Genomic DNA, 12581 nt, shown 5'->3' with positions numbered 1-12581 from the left:
ATAAATGCAACCAGAGGAAAACTTACCCTGTTCTGCCGGTTCTTCCTCCTCAACTGTGAAACTTTGTCACCAGGCAACAAGAGACCTGCGACCTGGTGTTAATTAGCATAATCTTGACGCCAGCCTGCAAGGTGAGAGAACACAGTGCCAAAAGGGTCTGCAGGACAGGGTCTGGGGCCCCTGGGGCTTGCAGTGGGCTTCTTCCTGGCTTCCCCAAGCAGTGCCCTGGGGATTACAATACCAGGACGGCTGCTTTCCATGGCGACCTCCAGAAGCAGACGTTGCGAACAGAGGGGAAAGAGCCATGTTTGCCTCTTTGAAGGGACAAGTGTCTTACTTCTATAGCATTGAGTCCCATGAAATATCATTCGACTTCCTTGTAATTTGCCCCAGTATTTCTTTCTGCTCTTTGGTTTTTGAGAGGGCTGTCTTTTATCTATTTATTTGAATTTAATTATTTCTTGCAGTTTTCTTTGCGCCCTTTTCCCATGATTAGATCAGAGTGACTATAATGCTCATAAAATCAGACATGCAATAATGATTTTTTCTTAATTAATATTATGCCACTCTGCTAGTATGTAGTTTCTAAACTCGACATTTTGAATGAATGTGCAATACTGAATCTGGTGGACTTTGCTTTTCCTGTTCTTTCCAGTTTGGCACTATCATGAATAAGGCTGCAAGGAAGATATCTGGGCATTTATAGTCTTTTTGTTCAGTTTCTTTTCCTTTAAATTAAATTCCCAGAAATTGAGAAATTTGGCAAAAAGGATAAATGTTAAAATTATTTTGCAAATAATAAAATAACATTGTAGAACAATTAGAAAATACATATATAGAAACAAAAATATAAAAACACTCTAAATTGTATTACCCAGGTTGAATTTTAAAAATAAATAATTAGCAAATAAATAATTTGAAATGCAAACTTAACCCAAGCAATGAAAATTTTGGCAAGTACAAAAAAGCAAAATGAAAAAGTTTAAATTAAAAAATATAATAAATCATTAAATCAGAAATATAATTAACTATAAAATTTTTTAAATACATGAACACCACCACCATCCTATTTAATCCAAAATGAAAGAAAATAGATCATTTAATTTAGACATTAAATGGATTTAACATAATGAGCAAATGGAGATAACTAGAAAATTAAAAGTTACCTGAACTCCTACAACTTAGTGCATTTCTAATTAGAATATTCAAAAAGCACGTAATTTAAATTAGAAAATAAGTAATCTGAAAGTCATAAAACACAAATAAGCAAAACTAAAATCAGTACTTTAAGGGAGAAAATACACAAGGAAAATACTTTTAAAAATTTTTTTTAAGTTTTAAAAATTTTATTGAAGTATAGTTGATTTACAATGTTGAGTTAATTTCTTCTGTACAGCAAAGTGATTCAGTTATACATATATATTCTTTTTCATATTTTTTTCCATTATGGTTTGTCACAGACTATTGAATATAGTTTCCTGTGCTATACAGTATGACTCTGTTGTTTATCCGTCCTATATATAATAGTTTGCCTCTGCTAACTCCAGACTCCCAGTCCTTCCCTTCCCTACCCCCCTCCACCTTGGCAGCCACAACTCTGCTCACTATATCTGTGAGTCTGTTTCTGTTTTGTAGATATGTTGATTTGGATCACATTTTAGATTCCCCATATAAGTGATATCATATGGTATTTGTCTTTCTCTTTCTGACTAACTTTGCTTAGTATGATAATCTGTAGGTCCATCCATGTTGCTGCAAATGGCATTATTTCATCCTTTTTGATGGCTGAGAAATATTCCATTGTATGTATATACTACATCTTCTTTATCCATTCATCTGTCAGTAGACATTTAGTTTCCCTGTCTTGGCTATTGTGAATAGTGCTGCTGTGAGCATAGGGGCACATGTATCTTTTCGAATTATGATTTTGTCTGGGTACATGCCCAGGAGTGGGATTGCTGGATCATATGGCAACTCTGTTTTTAGTTTTTTGAGGAACCTCCATACTATTTTCCGTAGTGGCTGGACCAATTTACATTCCCATCAACAGTGTAAGAGGATTCCCTTTTCTCCACACCCTCTCTAGCATTTGTTATTTGTAGACTTTTTAATGATGGCCATTCTGACTGGTGTGAGGTGGGTCCTCACTGTAGTTTTGATTTGTATTTCTCTAATAATTAGCAATGTTGAGCATCTCTTCATGTGCCTATTGGCCATCTGTATTTCTTTTTTGGAGAAATGTCTATTTAGGTCTTCTGCCCATTTTTCCATTGGGTTGTTTGTTTTTCTGTTGTTGAGTTGTATGAGGTGCTTGTCTATTTTGGAAATTAAGCCCTTGATTGTATCATTTGCAAATACTTTCTCCCATTCCGTAGGTTGTCTTTTCGTTTTGTTCATGGTTTCCTTTGCTGTGCAAAAGCTTGTAAGTTTGATTAGGTCCCACTTGTTTAGATAAATACATTTTAAAATACAGATATGTAAAACCTTATGAAAATTAAAGCCGCTCAGTTTCAGCATCTAGAGGTAACTTTATGTTATATAAACTTCCAGACTTTTCATGCATTGACAGCATCAGGTTTATGGCATGGTTGTGCAATAATCATTTGATAATTTTGCCCATGTTCATTTCTAACTCCAAATATACACAAGTTACCAATTTGTCAGGTAACTGACCTCTAATCCAGCCAGAACAAAGATTTTTGTTGTCGTTTTATTAATTTGCTTGTGTGCGCTTGTCTTCAGAGTCAGGGCCTGGGGTCAAGGAGTGGTCCAGCAAGCGCTCTGCACAGCCCGGTGTGCTGGGCTTTCATGGGTGCCTGCACCAGGCTTCAGCAAACCCTCATGAGCTTCCCTAGTCTGCAGTCCATCTCTTACCCCACCTCCATTTCCACATCTGAAGATGGAGATCATGGCTATCTCATTGAGTCGTTGTGAAAATTAGACAATTGACAAAAAGTCTTTGCAGTTTCCAGTGCATTAGACAATTATTATTATTGTTTGTATGCAAAATTTCTACATGTTAAAGAAATAAAGACAGGAAGTTATAATAGAAATATTATAGAAGGTCAATATCCTATTAATTCAGGAGGACATCTCTGAACTGCAAGAACGCCTGTCTATTAATGGATTTCTGTTGACCTACAGTCTAGGTCTGAAAACTAGGCTAAACTCAGATTTGCTTCTGAGGAGGGAAAAAGGAGCGGGAGTGTGTTTCTATTACCAGCCTCTTGGCTCCTCGTGGAAAACTCTGCCCACCCCACAGACTGCTTCCCCAGCATGCTCCTCCAGAGCGCACCCAGGCAAGAGGCAGGGCAAGATGCTGGCCAGGACTTGCCCTGTCTTGAGGCACAGCACAGACCGTTAGTAGACACGTTTCTAGTTTGCCAGGATGAGTGAATTTTCTTCTCCTTGTGGTCTGTGTTTTCTTGACACCCATGGGTTACTCACTAACCCATTTCACCATGGCCTCATAACTGTTTTGCAAGTAGAAAAGACACAGGAGAATTTAGAGAGGCATCAGGCTTTTTAAACATGTCCACTTCAGTTCAGGAGGCCCAGTTTCCCTGTGGGACCTCCCTGGATGTATGCGAGGTTACTCTCTTAGTGCCTAAGGACTAGCCATAGCCCGCTAGTCCCAGAGGTGAGGAGGAGGAGGATGGGCAGATCTCCCACCCCTTCCTGGGCTGAGATGAGTTCCTTGGCAGAGACCCTTTGGGCCTGGACTAGCCCACCCTCTGAAGGCCCCTGGTAGGCTTCTCTGCCAGACTCCCTAGGGAAGATGTGAGTTCCTGGGCTGTGCCCTGGCTCACTCTGGGAGACAGGCTCAGGGTAGAGTGGAGGTATCAGTCAGGTGGAGCTGGACCAAAGGGGCAGAGTCAAAGGCAAGACGCTGAGGCAAGCCATGGGCACTGAAGGAGGAGTAGGAAATGCCCCAAGGCCACGTGACGGCAGCACTCACGCTTCAGACCACTTCTAGGAGTTCAAGGACACAGATGTGATTTAAAGTGAAGCAGCGCAGATAAAAATCACCTCTGAAAATAGGGAAGAATTTGGACCCAGCCTAGCGGTTGACCACACACAAAGTTCAGCTTGAAGATAGTGCCCCACCTTTGGAAGTCATCCAGAGCAGTTTAGATACCTGTCTTGGGATGGGAGTGAGGTTGGTAAGATGTCCTCTGTGGGCCCACCGTGCTAGGCCACCTTCAGGTTAGACAGAGTGACCTACCTAGTCCTCAGTGACTTTGAACTCATCCATTCTTCTCCACACCATCCCTGGTTGCCCAAGGGCCTGGACTCTTGCCTCATAGACTCCATGGCAAACCCTGAGCTGACAGAGCAGGAGATCTGATTCACAGCTGGCACAGTTATTCTAAGATCTTACGGAGTGGTACTGGCAGAACAAAGCAGGTCTTGACCAGAAGCAAGTCTTCACTTTTACACCACACTCTTCTTCCTCCCAGAGTAAAAAGAAAATCGGCCCTGCTCTCGGATAGCATCAACATCAACTAGAACTATGCCCATTGAGGGAGCCCTGTGTCCACACCTGTGCTAGCCTGTTCCAGACCCATGGTTACACTTGCTCCCCAGCACTCCTGGGTCAGCCATGTTTGAAGGATGAGGTAACAGTAGTTCAGAGCAGTCAGGTGGTGGGGGCAGGATTTGAACCCAGGTTCTGGTGACTCCAAACCAGTGGTCTTTCCCATGCTGCCTCCCTTGGACCTTGGAAGGGCTTTAGAAAGCCAAGAGCCATCTCTGGCACCTTGTTTAATATAAAATTTACACTGTAATAATGGAATAGTGCAGTGTATCAACTCTTAAAGAAATACTTTAATCACTAGATATTTACAAAATTCACATAAACCATTCCAAGAGTTCTGTAATTGCCTTCAGATGAACATGAATTTTTTAAAAAATTTTTTTCAAAGAGAACTCACCTTTGGTGAGGTGTCTAGATGCTGGTAATGGCGTTTTTTTTCTGATGGTAATGAAATGATAGATCTTCCTTGGAGCTCATGGCTGATGAAATGAGCAGTGGGATGGTAAATTGCCTTTATCTTCCGCACACCATTCCGCCGGATGGCGATGTCACAAAAGACCACAGATAAAATTCTAGAACTCTTTATGAAAAAGAAAAACAGGCTGTCTCGTTTCCTGGATCTTAACGGGCACAGTTTGCTCCCCTATTCCCCTTCCACTGTCAGATTTCTAAAATAAAGTAGCAAGATTCGCAGCTTTGCCATACCAGCTCCACATCCTTGTAGCTCAGCCCCACATCCTCAGAAGGGCTCAGAACACGTTCTTTTCCGAGGTGGTCCACTTGGCTGTCTCCAGCCTGGGCTCCGTCCTCATTCACAACGTTCAAAGCAGTCTGCCTTCTGGAACTGGGGTGGTGGCGGGCTCACAGTCAGGGCGGGAAAGCCAGATCTTCACCTGAGCCTTTGCAAGCTAATGCAGTAAATGGGACCATGTTTTTGCCTGTTTGCTGTTGTTACTGTCTGCCTGAATAAAATGGCCCAAAAGGATGATTTCTCTACTGGGGGGAAGAGGTGAATCCCAGCCAGGGAGTTGCTTTCTGTTTATGGGAAGTCTGCCAAGGAAAGTATTGAATGAGGAAGGGTGGGGAGCCCAGAACAGATGATGTGACAGCACTGCTGTGACGGGAAGATGAAGAGTCGCTGCCCCTGCTGGGGCTCTCGGGGAGCCAGGCCTTGTCCACACGAATGCCTGAAGCACCCTGGTGCCGTCCCCGTGGGTGGAACGTCCCCGTGGGATGCATGTGGGGGCGGGGTCTGTGGGTTCCTGAGCAGCACTGAGGCAGAGGGCATGGCTGGAGAGACGCAGGACTTGGTTTGGTTCAGTGGAACAGCCTGAACAAGAACCTGGTTTGGGGAGTAGAAGGGGAGTCTCAGGGAGACAGAGGGGGCAAGAAAACACAGCTAGAAAAGGAACCAAGTGACCTCAGAGGCCGAGGAACTGGGCCCTACAAATTCCTGCTGAGCGGAAGGGGCATTTCACATGGAGAAGGTTCCTTCCCACGCCCTCCCCAGCACTGCATCCTGTTACACTTTTACATTCTCCCCTACCACATGGGTCAAAAATGGTGTTTCTTTGGTTTGAATTGTGTTTCTTAATTGTATTTGTGGAAACAGAAATCGGTACAGCCTCTTAAGAGGACAATTTGACAATATGTAGCACACTTGAAAATTCTCATAGCGTTTAACCTAGCAGTACCATTGCCTGAGACGCGTCTCATGGTTACACTCGCAGAGATTCAAGGCATGAAATCGTCATGAGATGTAAGTCTCATAAGTCACAGAGATTTATGTCCGAAGATGATCACAGAAACATCATTTGTGAGGACAAAGCCCAGCACGGGGGAGGCTGCCACGAGTTCCCATCCATCTGTACGAGGGTGTCCTGCTGTTGTGGCCACAGGGCAATGTGGGCCGCCTCCACCGTGCCGTCAGGCCAAGGAAGCCGGGAGGAGACTCGCGCAGATAAGATGATCCCACATGCCAAAAACATTTGTTTAAAAACTACTTGCGCATATAGACTGGTATATGGCTAAAACTCTCCTGGAGATTAACTGTGGATACTTCCTGAGTGGGAGCAGTGGTTTGTAGACTATTATTTTTATATTTCATGACCTTCCATATTGTTTGCCTTTCTTAACCACACACATATATTCACATGCGACATGTATTCACATGCATGTTGTGCACATGGGCAAAGAAGACCAAGATGCGGCTGTGAAAGCCCAGTGTGGAGTGTGAGGCCCCCGAGCCTGCTTCTGCACGGCCCTGGGGCTCCTCGGGGCCACGCCTCAGGCAGCAGCGCATTCTGCCATTGCATAAGAGCAACAGGGATGGCAAGAGCCCAGCCTTCAGTAGGGCAGCGAGGGGGCAGGGAGAGCTTGGGAAATAATCTTGCTGCCCTGGGAAGTCTGTGATTCTCCTGGGTGCCCTGGCGCTACGATGCCCCAGAAAGTTCCACCTCTTCCCTCATTCATGCCTTGAGATATTTGGTCACCCCCATCATTTTCTGTCCCACAGGAGATACCCCGGCTCCGACAGGACCGTGCTGCAGAAATGGCAGGTAAGTGACCCCTCAGAGGACTCTGGGTCCGAGGAAACCCTCTGGGAATGCAAATCAGCAAATAGCTCAGGCCCCCAGGATGAAGAGAGAAAGCATGTGGATGGATCAGGAGGGATCTTGTTTTTGTTTTGTTTTCATTTTATTGCTCTTTATTTTATTCTTTATTTTTCTCGGCCACACCACGCGGCGTGTGGGATCTTAGTTCCCTGACCAGGAATCAAACCAGCACCCCCAGCATTGGAAGGTGGAGTCTTAACCACTGGACCGCCAGGGCGGTCCCAGGATCTTGTTTTTTTAATTTGTTAAAATGTCCCAAATATTTCCCTGAAAAGATCTCACTGATTAAAGGCGATTCTTGAGTCAGAGCTGGGGAGTGAGAGAGAGAGAGAGAGAGTGTGTGTGTATGTGTACACAAACCCTGTATACACACACACACACACACACACACACACACACACACATGCTCCATCAGTGAAGGTGTATGTGTATAAATGAACACACAACTCAGGAAGGCACAGCGTTCACTTCTTGTCCTGGGAAGTCACACGTGGCTCCCAGACTGGATGAGCTGACATTCAGCCTTGGGTTCTCAGTGGAAGGAAAGGACCCCAAGAGAGCTAGCCTTACAGATCACATAGCAACAGGAAAGGAGCTCTTGGTCACTCAGGTCCGAAATCCTTTCCCAAGGATCAGGCCAAGGAAAGGGGAGACTGCAGCATGCAGGTCCCATCAGAGACAATGGCTGCACTGGCTGCTCGTTCACCAGTTGGCCTTGATGAATTTTTCCAAAATGCAGTCCCTGTCTCCACCTGTGACACCTTTAAGCAGAGGGCCCTTAGAGTGAGTGTTTTCCAAACATGCACAGTCAGGGGAAAGAGAGTTCCTGAAGTCCCAGAGGAAGACAGACCATTCAGCCTGCTGGTGAGGGCCTCTTTCCCGGTGACTGCAAATTCCCCCCAGCTTATGTTTTCAATCATAAAGAGGTCAGCAGTAAGTTTACCCAGCATTTGTGCTATTATTTTAATCCGCTTTTGAGTATCACCCAACAGTGACACAGAAGAATGCTTTAGCCTTGGCTTGGACTGCTGAGTTGTATTTTTTTTTTTTTCCTGGCTGACTTTGCTTCCTGACTAAATTTGCTTCAGCTCATATTGGAATTAGCGTGGCCTCCCCAAGTTGGGCCAGGTCCAAGCACAAGGTGCACGGGGAATGGCGCAGGTGCACGCTGCCTGCTCCCACCTACACGATGAGGTTTCCTGGGCAAGCCTGGGAGTTAGACCCGCGTGGGCCTCAGGAGGAGGCCAACTGTGTTGGGTTTATCCCCTTTGACTCTTCTGCAGAAAAGGGACATGAGCAATTTCGAATATCTCATGCACCTCAACACCCTGGCCGGGAGGACCTACAACGACTACATGCAGTATCCAGTGTTTCCCTGGGTCCTGGCTGACTATACCTCGCAGGTACGTGTTCACGTGGGTGCTCTGCAGTGTCCTGTGGCTTTCTGACCCTGACGACCAGAGCACCCGAGGTCACGCGGAGCCTCTGAGACACTGTTCAGTCCACTTGGGTCTGAGGGCTGCTCTGGTCTCAGCCCCTCACCTGGGAAGAGGCCTCTGGAGTCTGGCTGCCTGGTTCCCTGTCCCAGCCCCACTTGGGGGATGACCCACATGACTAGGACAGTAGTTAACATACGCCCCCAAGGACTTCCTGGCTCACTCGCTACCATGAAGGCAAGAGATACTCATCTGCTGAGATACTGCCATGGACCAACACTGGTCCATCAAGTGAAGAGGGCCATGAAATGTGTTCCTAGAACCAACATGTAGAGCGAGAGAGAGAGAGGGAGGGAGGGAGGGTGAGAGAGAAGAGGAGAGAGCAAGAGAGAGAGGGAGGGAGGGTGAGAGAGAAGAGGAGAGAGCAAGAGAGAGAGAGAGGGAGGGAGGGTGAGAGAGAAGAGGAGAGAGCAAGAGAGAGAGGGAGGGAGGGAGGGTGAGAGAGAAGAGGAGAGAGCAAGAGAGAGAGAGAGGGAGGGTGAGAGAGAAGAGGAGAGAGCAAGAGAGAGGGAGGGAGGGAGGGTGAGAGAGAGAGAGGGAGGGAGGGTGAGAGAGAAGAGAGAGCAAGAGAGAGAGGGAGGGAGGGTGAGAGAGAGAGAGGGAGGGAGGGTGAGAGAGAAGAGGAGGGAGCAAGAGAGAGAGGGAGGGAGGGAGGGTGAGAGAGAAGAGGAGAGAGCAAGAGAGAGAGAGAGGGAGGGAGGGTGAGAGAGAGAGAGGGAGGGAGGGTGAGAGAGAAGAGGAGAGAGCAAGAGAGAGAGAGAGGGAGGGAGGGTGAGAGAGAAGAGGAGAGAGCAAGAGAGAGAGGGAGGGAGGGAGGGTGAGAGAGAAGAGGAGAGAGCAAGAGAGAGAGGGAGGGAGGGTGAGAGAGAAGAGGAGAGAGCAAGAGAGAGAGAGAGGGAGGGAGGGTGTGAGAGAGAAGAGGAGAGAGCAAGAGAGAGAGAGAGAGGGAGGGAGGGTGAGAGAGAAGAGGAGAGAGCAAGAGAGAGACAGATACACAGACCCAGCAAGAACAAACTCCTCCCCCGTAACCTGACTTCAGTAACTGAGATGATGGTATGTGGACATCACCCCACATCTAGACCGGGACATGTAGCCATAAGGGAGGTCAGTGGCAACACCAGATCATCTGCTGTTCTGACCTCTGTCCCAGGACCTCAGCAGGCAGGGGAGGGAGGAGCGGGAAAGCTGACACAGCTGGACCGAGGTGACGTCAGTGGGGGACGAGCAGGCTGTGGAGCAGTGTCCTGACCACCTAGGATCTGGACATCAGGAGGCGTGTTGGGCTGTGTATGTACAGGGCAGAAGGTGTCTGGGTCCTGGTGCAGATCAGCCTAGCCAGTCCTGCCTCGAGCTGTTTAGATGGCTGAGCCCCAGAATTTGGAAAAGGGACTTCAGTTTTTTGTGAGCTCCCATCCACACGTAAGAGACTTAACACAGCAAACCTTTTCTCACCAGCCACACGTTGCTGCTTATTGCACTAGTGATCGTCTGAGGCCCAGGTATTTCAAAACCGAAACTTGCCAATCCCAGCTTCAACTCACATGTTGCTAAGTGGGGGGTCGCCAGCCCCTTTTATTTAACCCATACCCTGTATTAAAATTTTGATTACTTAACAGTGTTCAAAATTTGGGAGATTTCTCCTAAAAAGCTGGTTTTCCAATATCTTTTGGCGAATCCAGAGATCTGGCAACTATGAAGCCCCATTCTGCCCTGGCAAAGTCAGCTGTAGCTGTGTGGGGTCTCCACAGCGCCATGACTCACGGGGGTCTCGGGAGCGCCTGCTTCACTGCCACCCGCACCTGGCTGTGACAGGTGAGGGATGGTGGCAGACCCTGCCTCCCCAGGAGCACTGTGGTGATTCACTGCTAGGGGAAAGGAGGAGGGGTGTAATGAAACACCTCCTTCTATAAAGGACATGCAAACCCCAAGGACACCCAGCCCTGAAAACTCTTCAGGGTTCCACCGTTGTGTATTCCAAGGGTAGGGGAAGGGTCGCCATTACTGCTTTCATCACCCGGAAGGGAGTGCACCTTCAGAAACACGAGGCCCTTGCTCTCATTTCCTCCGCAAACGGATGACTTCTAAATTCCTAGAAAATCAGTGTGATTCTAAGCAAGAACCCTGAACTATGGAAGCAAACTGCTCTGTCAGGGCAGGAGCCAAGTGTCCATTGACAACAGGAATTCTTTTGAAAGTCTCCTGGGTAACTGGTGGCTATGTTCTGATTTGGGTCAACTTGGAACAGTTCAGTGTGAACTCAATCTTCCCCTCCTCTCATTTTCTATCTCTCCCTTATTAAGTCTTTGTGGATCACTGGTTGTGGGGCCATAAAACCCTACCAGGCCTGCTAATCACCAGAGGAGGGGGTCAGACCAAACGGCAATGAACCAATAAAGAGAACCATAAAACTAAAGAGCGTGGCTCCGGCAGTCTCGCTGGGGCACAAGAGGGTCCAGGGGAGTTAACTCCAGTTGCACATCTGCCTTCTAGACATTGAACTTGATGAATCCCAAGACTTTTCGGGATCTTTCGAAGCCCATGGGGGCTCAGACCAAGGAAAGGAAGCTGAAATTCATCCAGAGGTTTAAAGAAGTTGAGAAGACTGAAGGTGGGTAGATCCCAGCTTGATTTTTTTCTGCAATGCTCTTCATCTGAATGCCTTGCAGTGAGAGTTTATAACGATTTGGGTGTCATCTAGCCTACAGACAATTACATTTGGATAGAGAGCCCTCGAATTCAGTGGTCTGCACCCTGGCTGCATGTGAGAATTACCTGGGGAGCTTGTTAAAAATACTGATGTCTAGGCCTCACCTCTAGAAATTCTGATTTGAATAAGTCACGGTGGGGTGCAGCCTGAGTGATTCCAACATGAAATCAGGACTGAGGACTATGGTGCTAAGAGCTAACACCTCCATTCCCAGAGGCAGGCAAAGGCAAGGAAGTGACATCCGTTCAGCACTTCTGTATGCTAGGTGCAGGCCAGCCTGCGTTCATACACACAATGGTCCTTTTTAAAGAGAAGGAAATTGGAACTCAGTTTAAGCAGCTCACTCAAGGTGATAGCCTCCAAATGGCAGATCCTGCATTCGTCTGGCTCTAGAACCCAGCTCCCAAGTGCTGTTCATCTGCACATCCCCTTTACAGTTTTTTGCCACCTTCACATGCCAGCTGTCCTCTTAGTGCCTTACTGTTTTTCTTTAGGTCTATTCCCTTCTTAAACTTCAATGGATGTATTTTAAAGAGAAAATTTTCTATCATATATTTGATGTCCGCTGTATTGGTTTTCTCAAACACTTTGAAATAAACATAGCACTACTACAATAAGGAACATCCAGCCACGAACCATGTAAGCTTACCTCAAGAACCAAAGGCGGCACATTTCGGAAGCCTCACTCGGCCCCGAGGCCCTGCCTTTGGTGAGCAGGTTCTCAGCAGGCCGAGGAGCTCCTCTGCATCCCACACCACCCTGGAGGCCCCTGGCCTCTGCCCAGGGTCCCCACTGTGTGCAGGGCTGGCACTCAGACTTGTTGGGGGAGATGGGAGGAGATGGGAGGGGTGGGCAGGCCCTCCTTGCCCTGCTTATCTCCTCCTGAGGCTAAAGTTCAACCTATATGACCCATCTCAGTCCCCCCCACCTGCCCCCAGGTGCTGTTCCTCTGGCTCCACCAGGCACTGCTGGATCCTTCCCAGAGAGGCAGGCCAGAGGAGCATCCGCTCTCCCCAGCTGTGTCCCAGGCAGAGCCCACTTTGGTACCATTCTCTCCCATACTAACCTGGGTGTGCATTGGAGTCACACGTTGACTTTGGGCCCTTGCACAAGTACATCCAGCAACCTCCCAAACACCTCTGATTTAGAGAACTCGCACAGCACCGGGAGGGCTGAGGGCCGGGTGCGGCACTGCGGCAAGGTGGCAGAGCCGACGTGTGGAGGAG

The 12581-nt window shown here is 47.5% G+C and overlaps 1 protein-coding gene across 2 annotated transcripts in view; it reads left to right on the top strand.

Moving 5' to 3' along the window:
- The window catches only part of WDFY4 (WDFY family member 4), a 278092-nt gene that overhangs the window by 232315 nt on the left and 33196 nt on the right, over positions 1 to 12581 (top strand). For both annotated transcript variants that reach the window (XM_060286432.1, XM_070043905.1), the window contains 3 exons: positions 7053 to 7095; positions 8436 to 8555; positions 11139 to 11256. In XM_060286432.1, the coding sequence (XP_060142415.1) occupies positions 7053 to 7095; positions 8436 to 8555; positions 11139 to 11256 (281 nt within the window). The remainder of the gene's footprint in view (positions 1 to 7052; positions 7096 to 8435; positions 8556 to 11138; positions 11257 to 12581) is intronic.

The sequence above is a fragment of the Globicephala melas genome, chromosome 16 (genome assembly GCF_963455315.2).
Source record: "Globicephala melas chromosome 16, mGloMel1.2, whole genome shotgun sequence".
NCBI lineage: Eukaryota > Metazoa > Chordata > Mammalia > Artiodactyla > Delphinidae > Globicephala > Globicephala melas.
Note: the sequence above shows the minus strand (reverse complement) of the source record. Positions and strands in the feature narration are given on the sequence as shown.